This window comes from Phytophthora sojae (assembly GCF_000149755.1).
Source record: "Phytophthora sojae unplaced genomic scaffold PHYSOscaffold_3, whole genome shotgun sequence".
Lineage (NCBI taxonomy): Eukaryota > Oomycota > Peronosporomycetes > Peronosporales > Peronosporaceae > Phytophthora > Phytophthora sojae.
In genome coordinates, this window is record NW_009258117.1 from 9,271,012 (window position 1) to 9,287,030 (window position 16,019).

A 16,019-nucleotide genomic window follows, 5' to 3' on the forward strand; every position below is an offset into this window, starting at 1 on the left:
GCGCTAGGGGCGCGAGAAAAGGGGCGCGTCCGGGTGGGAGCGTTTATGTCGGTTTGGGCTGGTATCTTGCCCGAGTGGTCTAAGGGGGCGGACTTAAGATCCGCTAGACGTTACAGTCTGCGTGGGTTCAAACCCCACAGATACCAACGCGCGCGCTATCTCTCTGTTGCAGAGGGTGTGCAGATTCAGCGCCGCATCCACCACTTCCGCCGATCTGGTGGAGAAGGCCTGTTGCTGCTGCATTTTGCGGTCGGTAATTTATTTCTCGCGCACATGCTGGGTGCCGCCGTGGCGGTAATTTATGCTCCCGGACCGCGTGCGCGTCGGCATGTAGCTTTGAATGGTACGGATATGCCCGGGCAGCTCGTGTAGAAGGCATGTAGTCTTGGTGGCTGCCGTCCAGTGTGTAGAGCGGGTCTAGACAGGCTGGTAGTAGCGCATGGCCTGCAGGCACGTGTGTGTGGAGCAGCGAAGGTGCTCAGTTGCTGTGAATAGCGCTAGGGGCGCGAGAAAAGGGGCGCGTCCGGGTGGGAGCGTTTATGTCGGTTTGGGCTGGTATCTTGCCCGAGTGGTCTAAGGGGGCGGACTTAAGATCCGCTAGACGTTACAGTCTGCGTGGGTTCAAACCCCACAGATACCAACGCGCGCGCTATCTCTCTGTTGCAGAGGGTGTGCAGATTCAGCGCCGCATCCACCACTTCCGCCGATCTGGTGGAGAAGGCCTGTTGCTGCTGCATTTTGCGGTCGGTAATTTATTTCTCGCGCACATGCTGGGTGCCGCCGTGGCGGTAATTTATGCTCCCGGACCGCGTGCGCGTCGGCATGTAGCTTTGAATGGTACGGATATGCCCGGGCAGCTCGTGTAGAAGGCATGTAGTCTTGGTGGCTGCCGTCCAGTGTGTAGAGCGGGTCTAGACAGGCTGGTAGTAGCGCATGGCCTGCAGGCACGTGTGTGTGGAGCAGCGAAGGTGCTCAGTTGCTGTGAATAGCGCTAGGGGCGCGAGAAAAGGGGCGCGTCCGGGTGGGAGCGTTTATGTCGGTTTGGGCTGGTATCTTGCCTACGTGGTCTATGAAACATTCGTACGTCTTGGATGTTGAACTGGCGCGTGTAGTTGGCACGGTTTGGTCGCAGCTATCCGTTTTGCATCTCGCTTCCAAGTGGACACCTCTTCAAGTTTGACGGCAATACGTTGTACAGGGATCCCGATGACTGTGTCTCCGACGAAGGCATCGCCGCCACCCAAATCAACAACTCAGCACCATGTGACCAGCGCCAGGGGAAACGCTAAAACATGCCTATTTCGGCGAAGTGTTTGCAAAACATGATGTCAACTTTAAAACATGCTTATCGACAATTGGACGATTGGTAATGATTGGTAACGATAGGGCGAAGTACATGTTCTCCGTAATTCGACGGTCTGCACGATGGCGCCTCCACCCGAGGAAGGCATGACCTTCCACGACGGGAGCGCTGCGGTGGAGGCTATTCAAGACTACGCATTGTCCATTAAGAAGCGGGTCGTCGTTGTCTTGGGGCGGAGGTGGTCGGAAGCGGCTGACATGCTCGTCTAAATCGTGCCCAATGTACGTGCAGCTGTACCAGCGCAAGAACAGCAACGCTTGGTACATCAGCTCGCTGGATCTAGGGCACATGAACTGCACTTAGGTACCCAAGCCAACAGCTCGGCAGCTTTCGCAGCTACCTTCCTTTCGAAGCAGCGTTTTGGCCGACCCATCGGTTTTGGCCAAGGCGCTGGCAAGTCAAGTGCAACATGAAGACCAGATCATTCTTAAAAATGATAGCACGATTTATCGCGCCACTTATAAGTGCTTCGGGGGCTCACACGTTTTACATGAGTTACCGATATATAGTGAAGTGGTGCAGGACTTCTTGTACAAATGAAGCACCAGCAAAAGTTGTGCATGATGTTGCAGACGTCTTCATTACAGTGTATCAGTGGCAGCAAGTATTGGATGTACGACTCGCGTGTAATGTATACATACTAGCTGCCCTCATTAGGTTGATGTAGTGGTTGCGCGTCGATGGCATATATCAATGTATGTCCTAGGATCACCAAGGTCGTGCAGTAGTGCACCGGCGTTGGTACAGTGTACCCAAGCATGCTTTAAAGTGGACAACATGTTTTGCAAACACTTCGCCGAAATAGGCATGTTTTAGCGTTTCCCCCCAGCACCACCAACACCAAGATCCCCAAATCAAAGCTGATCGCAAGTGAGCAATGGAAGTGTAACTACTACACAGCGCCGGTATTCGACATGAACGTAGCCTGATCCCCCTGGGCGGCTTCCCCTACACTCTATCGTGGTCATCTCGTCGCAAGATTGAGTACCGCTGCAGCTACTGCCGGGGATAGAGTGCATTGGCAAGATCGAGTTTTCAGCTGCTACGATGGAATATACTGTATATTACTTCTAGCATCCGACACCTGTCAATTGTCAATTTAGTACAACTCCCACGAAAACAGCCAATCAACGAATCTAGCTGATGCAATTTGCATCGCTGATTGGCTGAGTTTTATGTCGGATGCTAGAAATGGGGATGTTGCGTTGCCGGCCATGGCTATTTGGTCTCGCATCAATGATCAATAGGGGTTGTTCCACTTACAACAGAAATATATATTGGGAGCATGTTGTAATTCATGGATAGTCAACATTTTTTCATAGAAACGACTCTGTGTCTTCTGCCTATACTGATACTCGTTATCGGAGCGAGCTGCATTGTCAGGGCCTGATTTACACGTGAGGGCGAGAAATCTAATGCGCGTCGTTCGGAAGACGAAGGCGTCTACGAAGGGTGGTTTCCGCGCTGATTATGCCGAGTCAACTCCGGCTAAGGTTTTCAGACCCCCCGCGCTATCAAAGCGTTTGCACATTGTGCCGTGCCTTCAGGACCAGTACATGGTGCGTTTTACCGACGTAAGCACGGGACCGGATCACTCAGACATGTGGGGATCCGTGAATCTTCACGACAGGGAGTGCACGTGCAGGAGGTGACAAGACGAGCTGTGGACATGCGATTCACCACCTAATGCATGTTATGGAATTGTTTGACACCTCCGCGCACGGCGGCGACCTACCACAATACATATTTTTTCCAGTTCGCCCCGCACCTCACAGCTTCGGGTCTTCAACAGGACACGGCTCTCCACATACCCGAAGTAATTGCGCAAGAAAATGATTTGGGAAAGAGAGGCAGGAAGTCCGGATCAAAGCCAAAGCACAAGCGTAAATCAGCTCAACCCGGATCAGCAGCTTCGCCGAGTGTCGCCATGACACAGTAACAAAAGTAGTATAGGTGCCAACGACTTCAAATATATTCCTGCTTCATAGTACACTCAAACAGGTCGTCTAATGCAAACCGAACTTGTACGAGTCGTAAAAAATAAAATTATATGCCCCGAACACAGCTAAAAATTTACGCGACTTGCAAAGTAAAACTTTCTACTCGTTCAGCGTAAAATATTACGACTCGGCAAGTAAACTAGTACGAGTCGTACAAAGCAAAATATTACGACTCGTACAAATTAAAGTAGTAAAATATCACGACTCGTTCAAAGTAAACTATTGCGACTCGTTCAAAGTAAAGTTTTACGAGTCGTATAAAGTAACATATTACGACTCGGGTGAAGTAAATGGTTACGAGTCGTGCAAAGTAAATCATTTCGTTTATTGTAAAATATAGTGAAGCGTACGAAGTTAAATATTACAACTAATACAAAGGTATAAATTACGAGCCATTGGAACTCTTCCAAAAACAACACAAATATAAATGTGTCACGAGCACAAAAATAGGGCTGCGTACCCAGCACAATATGCGAAGACGCAAATATCGTCTCCACAAACTGTGTCATGACGAATTGTGTCAACTTTACGACCGCCACCATGTCTTTCAAACAGACGCACTTCCTGGCTTCGTGGTCAAGCACACGTGGGGCTCCCATGACCCGGTTGTGTTTAAGTACTCATCGCCACCGCTGCTTGACGTGGAAATAGCAAGTTTTCTGGCGGACCCAAGCACTTCTGTATGTTGGAACAGCTCCATTCAAAACATATCATTATGACGCGGTAAAACCGACACTGAGCCTCCTCTTCCCTGAGCCTCCTCTTCCCCCGCCAGCGCATGCTCCATGTGCATGGAAATGCACTCCCTGCACATGGCATGGAGGCACGAAAAGGGTTCACTGGGGCTGTCGGGGGCGCCAGGCAAATCGGGCACGGGGTGGCTTCTATCAGGACGCCGTTTTCTTCCTCGTAACCAGTTACGTCGATTATTTCGTGCTGACGCCGGACTCGTGATGAGAGCACCGGCGACAGGAGCGGTCCCCGGCGAATTGACGCACTGTCGGTTGACATAGAGGTAGACGTTGTCGAGATTGGAGCTCTACCAAAACCCACACAAACTCGATATTTGCTACGGTCATAAACATGGCGTATTTCTCGTAGCAAATCCATCGTAATTTGTGGAGACGAATTTGACGTCTCCACAAATTGCGTCGAGCGCAAATGAAGCGTACCATTATTTTGGTTCAATTCCCAGTCACCACTCATGCTGAGCGTTCACGCCCGCGCTCTCAAGCTCTACGTCAGCGCGCCCAAGCCGTGGACAGCAGAGCCAGCGGAAGAGACTGAGTGTTTACTACCACCCAAGTTGATTGTACGTGCACCTTACGCATTGTTTGTTACTGACGATAAGTGAGTGTAGCCATGTATTTAGCACTCAAATGTGATGGTTTTGGTCGGTATCATCGGTTGTAGCAAACACGACGCAAACGAGGACATATTTGGCACATAAATTGCGATTTGTGACAGCGTTTGTGTTAGTTTTGGAAGAGTTCCATTGGAGAAGGGGTCATGACTTGGGATGTGGGACTTGGAGGCGACTGAGGTGCTGGAGGCACGGCAGCCAGACCACGAACGCGAAGCGGGAGAGCCGGGGAGCTGCCAATAACTCGCAACGCGGGAATGGCTGTATTTATATGGCACCATAGAACCCTCGTTTATCGGCCACGTATTTCCAGTTAAAGTGGATGGGTTGCGTGGATTGGCGGGAGCAGTGTGGCCCTAGGTCATCAAAAGGACTGTGTATCGCGCATGACATGTAGAAGATGTTGAGTGAGTAGGCGGAATGTTTCACCCCGGAATCGTCTAAGGGGATGCGAAGAAACAGACATCACCAACAGGTGGAGAAAAAGAACTGGTAGAAGGGAAATGATGGTCTGACAGCATAACGCATGCCAATGACTGGCGCTTCTATTCATACCATGCATGCGGTGATGGTGAGCAACCATCAACCACTGCTTTACAATTTATCGCTCTCTGACGTTGCTTCGTGTATGCACTACTCACGGGCTTGCTCACTCGTCCGTGATCCTCTGTAGTGCTTCTTAATCAGATCTTCTCGGGCAATTGCTAGTTTAACATCAATGCTACTGCGGTTTACATGAGTCGGATTGCGGGATCCTTTACGCCTAAAATCTTGGAGAAGCGAACGTCAAAGGGACATGCTTTTATAATAACTTGACTGTGCGGAAAGTATAGACATTGTAGAAATATGCTTTCTGGATATCAGAGTTAAAAATCTATGATATAATGATAAGGTGGTGGAAAAAGATTACATGATATACCACAACCCATTAGCGGTACGTTTTGCTCATCTTAACGAAGGATCGCTTGTGTATCATCCCAAGAGCAAAACAATGATGTCAAGTTTCACAAACGCCTTCCAAATTGAAGTTTGTACATCGCCACAATATCTAACTGCAGCCTTCGCATTTAAAAAGCGATGGTTTCTGAAGCAAAATCGTTTACTTCTTTTATCTGCGTAGGTCCTAATAAGACAACCTCAAAGGCAAAAAATGTGGATTCGTGTATGCTAGCTTTGGATTTCTGAAGAGTCGAATTTCCACTGAATTCTCTGGTTCTTGGTGTGTTAACATCAGATTGGCTAATGCGGGCATTGAGTTATTGAGGCGTTGGCGTGTCGTCAAGGGACATACATTTTTGGATCGCTCAGGGCTTGCTGGGCTTTCGCAACGCTTCCTGTCGGGTGGTAAAATCGTCTCTGTAGTGAGCTACGGTAAAATAAGCAGTGCGGTATTTAACGAGACGTTTCGTATACCTAAAGCGTGGATTAGCCGACTTAACGACTACATAGACAATAAACCAGTTTTTCATCCGCGGTTTTACAATTTGTTTTACGTAAGAATATCAATCAAGTTATCGCCTGAAATATCACGTGGAAGGTGCTCCGTTTCCACACAATTCCAGCACCCAGATGGATAAACTCATTGAGATGCACATTTACTTCCACAAGGTAGTATTTGTGGAACAAAGTTGGTCCACACAAGCTAATCCGCCCATGCCGATGTTGTATTCAGGGGCCATGCTGACTGTTCGAGCATAATGTGCTTACAAGCGATCGGAAAAATGGATACAGCTCGTGGTAACATGTGATGTTTTACTGTTAGCACTAAAGACGCGTGCGCTTGGGGTTTTAGCCAAATAGTTGGTCCGGAACAAAACTTAGTTCTTGCCCCGAAAGACAACGTATCCAGTTTGGTCGGAAAACTTAAGTGACGGTGAATACTTCGTATGAGGATGCGGGGTTGTTACTTCTTTTGCTCATGAGCGTGAGCTTTCCTTGATCGATGACAGTGCCTACACTAGCGATGCGTTTCCAAGATCTTCGTGGTATGTCCTTCACTGAAGCAATGAAATATGCTACTTCCCCTACATTTAGATGACCAACCGAGCCTTTCCGAACGGTGGTAGGCTTTCGCGCGTCACCCTCCACCATAACACGAACCACGGCCACGAAATTGTGTCGCGTGTAAAAATATCAATTGTCGCAAAAATGGTGCGCCTGCCTGATATACTACGGCATAACTTCGTTTGATGAGCGATCATTATCATACAGAACGCCGGCATAGATTCTGACTTGGTACGGATGGCGTTTGCTTGAAGATGGGCTTTAAGGGAACGTCATAGACTCGGGATAATTGAGTATAGGGTTGGACCGCATCGTGCTGCCTGAACCATTATCCTAGAGTAAATGAACATGAAGCGAACACCACAGAAAAGCGAATATCGAGGTTGTGTGGAGAAGTGCTGAATAAGAATTGTTCTCTGAGAAAGGCGGCAGGGCCGATCGACTGGAAGTATGGGAGATCAGCGATCGAGAGACAGGCAGCAAGGATCTGTGGATCAGAGGGAGTTCTTCGGGAGATCTCAAGTGGCCCGATGACGCCGGCGCGTAAGGCAGGACGTGTGGCAAGCCGGATTGTGGATGATCGTGGCGTGATTCGGGGTCGACCCAAGCCCTGATCGACGACAGATCTCGCAGATCTAAGACGGCCGAGGACGGAAGATGATGGATCGGCGGCGTGCGGCAACCGGCACAAGTCGTCGATCGAGAGTTGATCGCCGATCGCCGATCGGGAGTCGATCGTGGATCGGGAGTCAATCGTGGGTTGATCGTGGATGGGGGATCGACCACGATGGGATGCACATGGAGGACGAAGTCAGGACAAGAATCCAGTGGTTGTGGAGTTGTAGGATGGTAGCGGTAGAGAGACACCAGCTAAACATAAATCAGAACGCAATTTGCACAGAAGACCACAAGTACCCTCAAGTCGTCAAGTCCCAGGAACTACATTGGCCTCGGCAAGCGTTGACACTTCGGGCGGTACGGTTAAGACTGGATTAATACATTGGCCAGCTTGACCTACTCTAGTGATCTTTCTCTCGTGTGCAAGTCCTCGATCGACCGGGTACTGCTTGGCCGGCGATCGCTGCGTCTCTCAATCGACCTCGATCCCGCTATAGGAAGCGGCAAGCAACTCAGGAAAGGAAGGAACACACCCGGAAAGGCAACTACAGGCCTTGGATCAACTCCAGGCCGACCGATCGCAGCGAACAACCCTCGATCGGAGCATATAATTGGACGCAGAGCGAAGACTACCGCGCTGCTCCACAAACTATCCCCGCGTCACGCCAAGACATTCGATCTTCACCAAGTGCTGCATCTTCGGAGCCCCGAGAGAGCAGATCCAGCCCGCCGACGGGTACACAAGGTGAGAACAAGTTCAGCCGATCACGGATCGTTGGGGGACCCCTCCGTTAGTCGGTGTCTGGGCGCTGGTGGGAAGCTCGATCAGGCCTTAACCAGATTTTGGCCGATCCCGCTACACCACAGTTGTCAGGCTTCGCTTGAAAAACCAATTGACCAATGTTCGAACTTTGGTACGAACTCTGATATCATCAACGCTGCTAACTCGATCGGAACCGCAATGATAGCAAACCTGCTTGGTTTGAACCCCTTGGAAACGATCTCGACTCATTGTTGCACTAAAGTTGGCATGCCCTTGAACCATCTTGTCAGACCAGGACTCTTCGATGTCGTTATTGGGACCAAGCCTATAACCGTCTTCAGCCCAATATACGCTTCTAACTCGACCTAAGCGACCACACGCCCTCCGTTTCTAATAAGAACAACATTCGTCCAAGTGCACCATGACGACCCAAAAAGCTAAAACAAAATCTACAGAAGAGTTCTAGACGACTTTCCTTTCGTCTGACTTCCACAAGTACAAACCACTTTAACTGGTCAGGTTGCTGATGTATATCCGCGCAGCTTCCGTAGACACTACTTCAGTGTCGTCGTCGTCGTCTTGCTCCAAGTCGTCTGGACCCTACTCACCTAACATGACATGGAGCTCTATCAGCAAAACAGCGACTGAAACACTAGGAATCCATGGCTATACACTCCTTTCAATTGCTAACCCTAAATGAGGTATCGTCTGTTATACCCCGACGGTTTTGACGCTTTAAACGCGGATTTGTCTTCGCCGGGAAGTATCGGATTCTCCCTTCCCTTGATGACTCTATTTCACATATAAATGCTACCTTTGTTTTTTTTCACCTTTTCAAGCTGATGCGCCACTCGTTCATCATTTTGGCAAATGTCGTGTGAGCGGCTTGAGCAGGCAAACACTTTTTGTGAGCATCGTGAACCTCCTTAAGCGCTTTCTCGGTAGCCGGACTAACGGCATCGATACAGCACTTGAGAAGCTTTTGGGGGTTGAGTACTGGTGTTGAAGGAATCCACATGAAGTCTTGAAAGTGCTCTTGCCGCAAAAACGGGGCGAGGTCATTTCACTATTGTTTTACCATATCAATCGTGGTGACATCCTCCGTTCCGTACAGAAACCTGATTTGCGTCAGTTCCGGAGTAAAACTTCATTCCAACTTCTCTTGAAAATCCTGAATCTTCACTGGATTAGTGTCGAAAATGAACTTCAAAATTAGCTGCTTCAACACAAGCCACCTCCGGAGTTGGCTTGTTACTAATGCAACTAATGTCGTTTGACAATTTGCTATATCCAACTAATTATTATGCTATCTTAATGTAAGCTAGCAATGTTATGTGGTGAGTACAGACGCAGCGAGAATGTGCCTCAAGTGATTATCCGTATGCTCTATGAACCCATTTTCAAAAAATAAAAATCGGCTCAAGAACGGGGCAACAACCAGGGCGCTTGCAATATTCAGTGCACTGCAGATAACAAGATAGAGCATCCCAATACAGTAGACGTTCCTGCTCCTTTTACATGCGTGCGCCTAAATGAGACAACCCAGAACCAAATGATACTAATGCGCCATTTAGAGTTATCGAGATAATCGCGTTTAAAGTTAGGCCATCGACTTTCGTACTTATATGAAGTTTCGAGAAAACGGCCGATTTGTGTTTTGAAAATCAAACTGTCCCTAAACTGAGCTTGCTCACTCAAGAACCTGAGACCACAAGAAGATACCAGTGTCCAGCTACGATGTTCTTCCACGAACCCTCACCCACGCGGCCAGCCTCCGCCGAGTCTTCTGCTCCGGAGACACGCTCCACGCATTCCCCCACGCCATTCCCCAGTGCCCCTTCGACCGGTGCGGCGCTGTCAAGTCGGATAGCTGTCCGTCGCAAGAAGTCGACGTCCAACTTGCGCAGAACACCGCGGGCGCTGACGCCGTGCTCAATGACGCTAGCTCTGGCGAGGAGGAGAGCGAGGAGCCAGACAGCGAAGAGCCCGACGACAGCGACGACGAGGACTGGAGTGATGACGATGGCTCCGCTGGTGAGGAAGATGTGACCGGAGAGAGCGCAGAGAGCGAGGCTGATGAGGAGGAAGAGGACATCAGTATCAATTTGCTTGACGTTGATGTCCAGCAGTGCGTGACGAACCTAATTCAAGACGACGTGTGCGAGCGGCGCTGCTTGCAAGGCAAAGCGGGCGAGTTGGAGTGGTTGACGTGCTCGCTGGGGCAGGTATCCAAGCCGGAGAAGACGACTTGCATCCTGACGCTTCTCGGCGTGCTGATGCAGACAGACACAGCCGAGAGACGTCGTGGTAATGGTGAACGCGAGAAGTTTCACTACTACTTACCTTTCGTTGGGCGCGTGCGCCGTCCTTCGTTTGCCCGATGCCTCGGCGTGCAGCCGCTTACCATTCAGCGCTACAAAAGGCGCGTGCGTGACGGCAACATTGCTGCCAAGGTGCACGGCAATCGGCTCAACAAGAATACTTCGAAGATCTATCTAGTTTGGTTGGTCAAGTGGTTCAAGGAGTTTGCTGCTGAAGTCGGCGAGATGGTGCACGTGAGGGTGCGCATGCAGAAAACCAAGAACGGTATGGTGGAGAAGTACTACAGTCGTGAAGACTACACGCTGCTACCTGCTACGTTTACCTGGGAGACTCTGTACGACGAGATGCACAAGTTTGTGAGTCTCGGTTTGCGCGTTTGTGAGCCTGCACGCTCCACTTTCCGCAAGTTGCTGTCCGTCCACTGCCCCAACATCAAGATCCGTTCCGCTCAGTCCAATGTGTGTGTGACTTGTGCACCATTTACCAGTCGAGGATGCATCGCGGGGCTTCTGCTGAACAAGTGGAGGAGCTGGGCCAACACACGGAGCCAGCACGTCGAATGAAGTACGAGGACATAGACATCAAATTGATCTACCAAGAACTTTTCACTTGACCATTGGTAACATTTTGATTTGTTGTTATCTATAGACGCGAGTACAAGAAGGACAAAGCTGCCGTCCATGCAAGCGATGGAAGCAGCAGTGATTGTTATGGATTTTTCGCAGAATTTGACGACTCCTTCGGTCACCACCATTCCGTCTCAGTGGTATTTCTGTTCGCTGCTTGCAGTGAACATCTTCGGAATTTTCTACGAAAACGAGGGAGTGCAGACGAACTACGTCTACGACGAATTTGTGAGTGGAAAAAGAAGCGACCAGATCAACTCAATGCTTCAGCACTTTATTCGCACTGTGCTTCTCCCTGCCGGCAAGAAGCATACGCGGACAATTGCTCAGGCCAGAACAAGAACAATCACGTCATCAAGTTCTTTCTTGCCTAAGTTCGGATGGGTGTCTTTGACCAGATCGACTACAAGTTCTTTGTGAAGGGCCATACCAAGAAATCTTCCGACCGTGGCTTCGGCCACATTCGCCCCCATGTGGACGAGTTCTTCAAGAGCTACAAGCCGCTCGTGACGGAACTTTACAAGAAGCTAGTTGGGGTAGGGTTACACGCACAAGTGGCTACAGTCACTTGTAACTCTAACAGGCACGACGTCTGTTAGAGGTTCGAAAGACTTTCTCGACCTTGGTGTAGACACACCAAAGGCTACATACATTTACGATCACCACGACGGGTGGTCCATAGAGACTTAGGATTCCCATTGGCTGAAAGCAGCATCTTTTAGCCAATGAGCGACACGCATAGCATTGGAATTCTGCCAACCAGCCGTTGGCAGATTCCTAACTTAGAATATTACATTTTAGAGGAAGTCAGAAAGCATAAAACAAAAATAGCAGTTCTCCTTTTAACCCAAAACATTATTTGGATCGTTTATTTAGATTAATCTATACTCGGAGGTCCGAGTATAATTAACTCTAGTTTAAACTAAGCTAAGCTTCCTCACACACGTGCGCACACGTGTAAGCTAAAGTAGTGAGCCAAAGTAGGCCCATTACAACAGCAGTACCAGATCTTTAGTATGGAGGCGACTAAACCCGGTGTAGTGCAGTGCAAGAATGGGCCAGACGACGAGCCGGTTGAGCAGGATCTACGGCGCAAGGTTGACGAGGTCCTGACAGAGAGCACTAAGGTGGAGCGAATGCTCACCCACTTCCTGGAAGACCTGAGCCCTCCGTCACTAAACGCGGAGAAGACAGAGATGAACAGTAAGATCCGTCCGTACGTCCCTGATGAGTTTCAGGGTGATCCTATCTACACTGCCCCAAGCCAAGACCAGCAGGACGACGCTAAATCAGCGATTAGAGAGCATCGGGCAGCAATGGCAAAGGCCGCGAAGGAGAACAGCGACCGCCGAGGAAGAAACGAAGGCAACACGAGTGCAGCGACAAAAAAGAGAAAGACAAACAGCGAGTAAGCTGCCGCAGTCTAAGGGGATCAAAATGATACTTCCATCCATTTCTCAAACAAATTGTTACTTATAGACATATGCGTGTCACTAACTCGGGGTAATAACTTTAAGACGCGATTTGAGCACGTTATGCTTGGAAATGGGCGATTCCGAGAGTACCATTCGAACCACCGGCCCATTTTACCTTTACTTCACCAAAAAAAATATCCATTTTTGCTCTGGGAAGGGAGATAAATTTTCTGAGGGCCTATAACGTCGTCGGTTTCAACTCATGGGAGGCGTGGGTGAGCTCAAATGAAAGAAAAGACGCCCCTCTTTCCATTGGTGTGCCTAAATCGCGATTCGTACTTAGGTTCATTAATATTCTTTTGTTTGACGTTTTCTTAAATGGTAATGGCATCCGACTGACTCCGCATTATGCTCTTTGGATTTACCCAGATTTCTTATGGCGATACGGGTTCAGATGCAAACCACTATAAAACGCATGCCCCGCTATTAGTTGTTAGCGAACAAGTCATTGATGTATCGACACATACCTATAACATTGATAACATATTAATCAGCCGCATGTTGCTTGGGTCTTTTTGGGTCGATATTCGCGTGACACAATCCGTTGGCTATAGCTTGACCATCGACTTCAATAACTACTGTGTGAAGGTCTCGTTTCAACTATACTACATCCGTGCCGCCACATTCAAGTCATGTATTTGCATCCATTAGACCGCACCATCGCTGACTGTATAATATTTTGAGGTAGCTACCCATTTATGCTTTAAGTCTAAGCCAAGCAAACAGAATGACGCAACCGTTGGAAGCGATAACAAGTTAGTGGTAGCTGATCGAAAAGATCATCCGATTCTTATTGGGGCGAGGCTTGAAAGCAGCAGTGCAGAGCTGCGGCAAGCTCGAGCCCACACCTTCACGGTGGGGTGGGGTTGAACAGCTAAGTTAACCGCACTGTCAATTAAAAAATGCGTAGTACATGTTTTATTTGCGCTTCTTGGACCTTGTCAACAAACAAGCATATGTAGTGGGTTTCAGCCATATGGCCCTAACCCTTATCTATTCAAGCTTCACTGGCTCTCAGTCTTCCTGGACTGTCTATACCGGGCAGGCAAGACGTGGGAGGCTGGTCAGTTTGGGATTTACCCAGAGAGCAGCAGAAGAGCATACGCTTCACTATCATAGTATATGTTGGTGGCTTTAGGCGTTCCAGCACCCACGTAGGTGTTCTGTCTGTAAATTGTCCTACTACAAGGTAGGCAATTTCCGCTGATGTAAACGTATCAATACATCTCGTTGTGTTTGGCATTAAAGTTTGTATGTATCTGTTTTCGTTGCGTTTCGCAGTATTCCATACAATATATCACCTGGTATATACCCCATTACCCCATTTAAGTAGGGAGGGTTCGTATTCAAATGTGCTCCTTTTAAGTGGGACCGCCTGCTAAGCCACTGGTGTCCTAGGAAGTATTATGCTTCGTACCTGTTTTGTCGTTTTGACTTGGAGATCTCCACGAGTTAAAATAAATGAGGTCAGTTTACAAAAGAGGTCAAAGAAAGGAGGAGATTGATCTATTTAGACCGGCTAATAACTCAAGCTACGGCAATCCAAACAGGGCTCGAGGTACACCTCCTGGTAGATCTGAACATAACCCCAACAAATTTTATCCTTAAAAAAAGGACCAAATCTGTTTTGTGATATTCAGATCGCAGCTATTTTTGTCCTTAACACAAAATCTTAAGGACAAAAGAGAATGATGGTCAGTTGAAGAACCGCTCACCCGCACTCGAGCTGACACACACTCTAGTGCACTTCTCCTGCTGCTGACGTGCTCTCAGGCTCACCACACCTGTAGCTGGTGCTCTCTCGAGCAGACTCCATCTGCAGCTGATGCGCTCTTGAGCTTACTCTCCTGTTGCTACGCTAACATGATCTCAAGCTCTCTCTCTCTTCGCTTCCAGCAGACGCGCACAATCTCCCTACGGCTACAGCTAACACTAAGCCACGCTCTAAAGCTCGCTCCCGCTCACGCACCCGTTAGGCGGCTTCCACGGCAACGCCTGCTTTCCGAACGAACAAGCACCTCTTCGCGTGATGTCAGACAGCGATTCATCTGATGACGAAATATCCTGGGCATACGCCGACAGCGACACTGATAGCGATGGTGAGCAGACGGAGGCGGGTATTTGGCGATATGTTGAGCGCAACAATGCGCATGTTGAGGTAGATGGTGTCGACGCATTGTTGTTGGAGAAGGCTCGTGACGAGGTCGATATCGTCGTCAAATGACTGCTACAGCGCATGTTCGGTACTACTCAGCACTACGTTGGCAGTATCAGTGTATCTCGAATACTCTACACGTGGCTGGATACGTCGATTCTGGCCAAGCTCCAGAGTCGAATGAACTGCAACTTGGAAGACTCCGCGGCTGTGACTATTGACGACATTTTCAGATTTCTTGAAGTCGAGCTGTGGTTGAGCTTTCATGGAGTTACACCGGAATTCTTTTACGATACAAAGAACCAGGAGCAGTACCCACCCGCAAAACAATCGCTACCATACGCAAAATATCGAGCTATGCTTGCAGCTTTGGGGACAACGGGTAGTAGTGGAACTTCCAGTGCAAGCCAATGGTCAGCGCCTTTTAGTCCGGATCGAGATATCGCGCACGCAGCCGAGCTAGTCCGGCGCATGTGTGCAGACGTTGGCTTCGTCGCTGGGACAACCATAGCCTCACTCGATGATGACCTCATTCGCTTACGGGCCAGCGCTGTTGATGATACGGGACTTGCTCACGTGCGCAATCCAAAGAAAGGGTAATAAATGCTTACACTCGCTTTGATATGGTTTCTTGGGTGTCTAATACGTATTTTGCTTTGCAGGTATGGACCTGTACAACACAGTGTGGTATCGCTGGTCACTGGTATATTTCTTGGCGGACACATTGCCGCTCGAGGCGAGTCGACGGTTGATATTGTTCGGATTCTGCAGCGATCGCTATGTGGTGCCTCCACGGAGAGCCAGATACGCTTGTCAGGCATTGTACACGCGTTAGACCGAGGTTACCAGTCGAATGCAGTCAACCAACAGATATTTGATGCTGGAAGCAGTATCATCGGTACTCACAACGTACTGGTCAATTTCCGTTTACCTTCGGGAAATCTCCGAATCAAAATCAGCATTTAGTTCTGGAGAAAGGAGAACGTGCCGCTTACTGGGCAAGCAAACGGTTGCCAACCACTACTGGCGAAGTACCTACCCACGCCCACGCACTTGCTTACCGATCGGGACTCGGAAAGGTAGCGCTGGCTTAAACTACAATGGCTAGTGCTGGTCCTGGTTGTTGGACTTACGTTCCGCGTCAAGTCAAACAAGTATCACAAGCTCCTGATGATTTATTTGCCGTATTTGAAGCTTGCGTAGAGTTATTGACTCATTCGCAGCGTACACCAGAATGGTTTTTGTTGCGCAAGTTGCGTATTACTGTGTCCGTCGCTGCAAAGATTTTTAGAGTCTTTGCTCAGTGTGGTGGCGATGTTGCTGAAGGAGA

At 49.0% G+C, this 16,019-nt stretch overlaps 3 protein-coding genes and 2 non-coding genes across 5 annotated transcripts; all 5 read left to right on the plus strand.

The window, feature by feature from the left end:
- The first annotated feature begins 60 nt into the window (after positions 1-60).
- Positions 61-146, plus strand: PHYSODRAFT_t752. Its single transcript has one exon. It is a non-coding gene; the product is annotated as a tRNA-Leu (tRNA).
- Positions 147-554: 408 nt separating this feature from the next.
- PHYSODRAFT_t753 lies at positions 555-640 on the plus strand. The gene has a single exon. It is a non-coding gene; the product is annotated as a tRNA-Leu (tRNA).
- Positions 641-1,425: 785 nt separating this feature from the next.
- Positions 1,426-1,666, plus strand: PHYSODRAFT_330121 (hypothetical protein; the record flags this gene model as incomplete). The annotated part of the gene is made up of 2 exons (XM_009526715.1): positions 1,426-1,518; positions 1,595-1,666. The coding sequence occupies 2 exons, from the start codon at positions 1,426-1,428 to the stop codon at positions 1,664-1,666; spliced, it is 165 nt and encodes a 54-aa protein (XP_009525010.1).
- An 8,182-nt stretch (positions 1,667-9,848) lies between these two features.
- Positions 9,849-12,471, plus strand: PHYSODRAFT_330122 (hypothetical protein; the record flags this gene model as incomplete). The annotated part of the gene is made up of 7 exons (XM_009526716.1): positions 9,849-9,957; positions 9,996-10,891; positions 10,921-10,997; positions 11,082-11,134; positions 11,223-11,287; positions 11,458-11,595; positions 12,106-12,471. The coding sequence occupies 7 exons, from the start codon at positions 9,849-9,851 to the stop codon at positions 12,469-12,471; spliced, it is 1,704 nt and encodes a 567-aa protein (XP_009525011.1).
- Positions 12,472-15,349: 2,878 nt separating this feature from the next.
- PHYSODRAFT_385472 (hypothetical protein) lies at positions 15,350-15,619 on the plus strand (the record flags this gene model as incomplete). Its single annotated transcript, XM_009526717.1, has 1 exon — positions 15,350-15,619. A coding segment is annotated over one exon (270 nt), but the record flags the coding sequence as incomplete, so codon positions are not given.
- Positions 15,620-16,019: the final 400 nt, after the last annotated feature.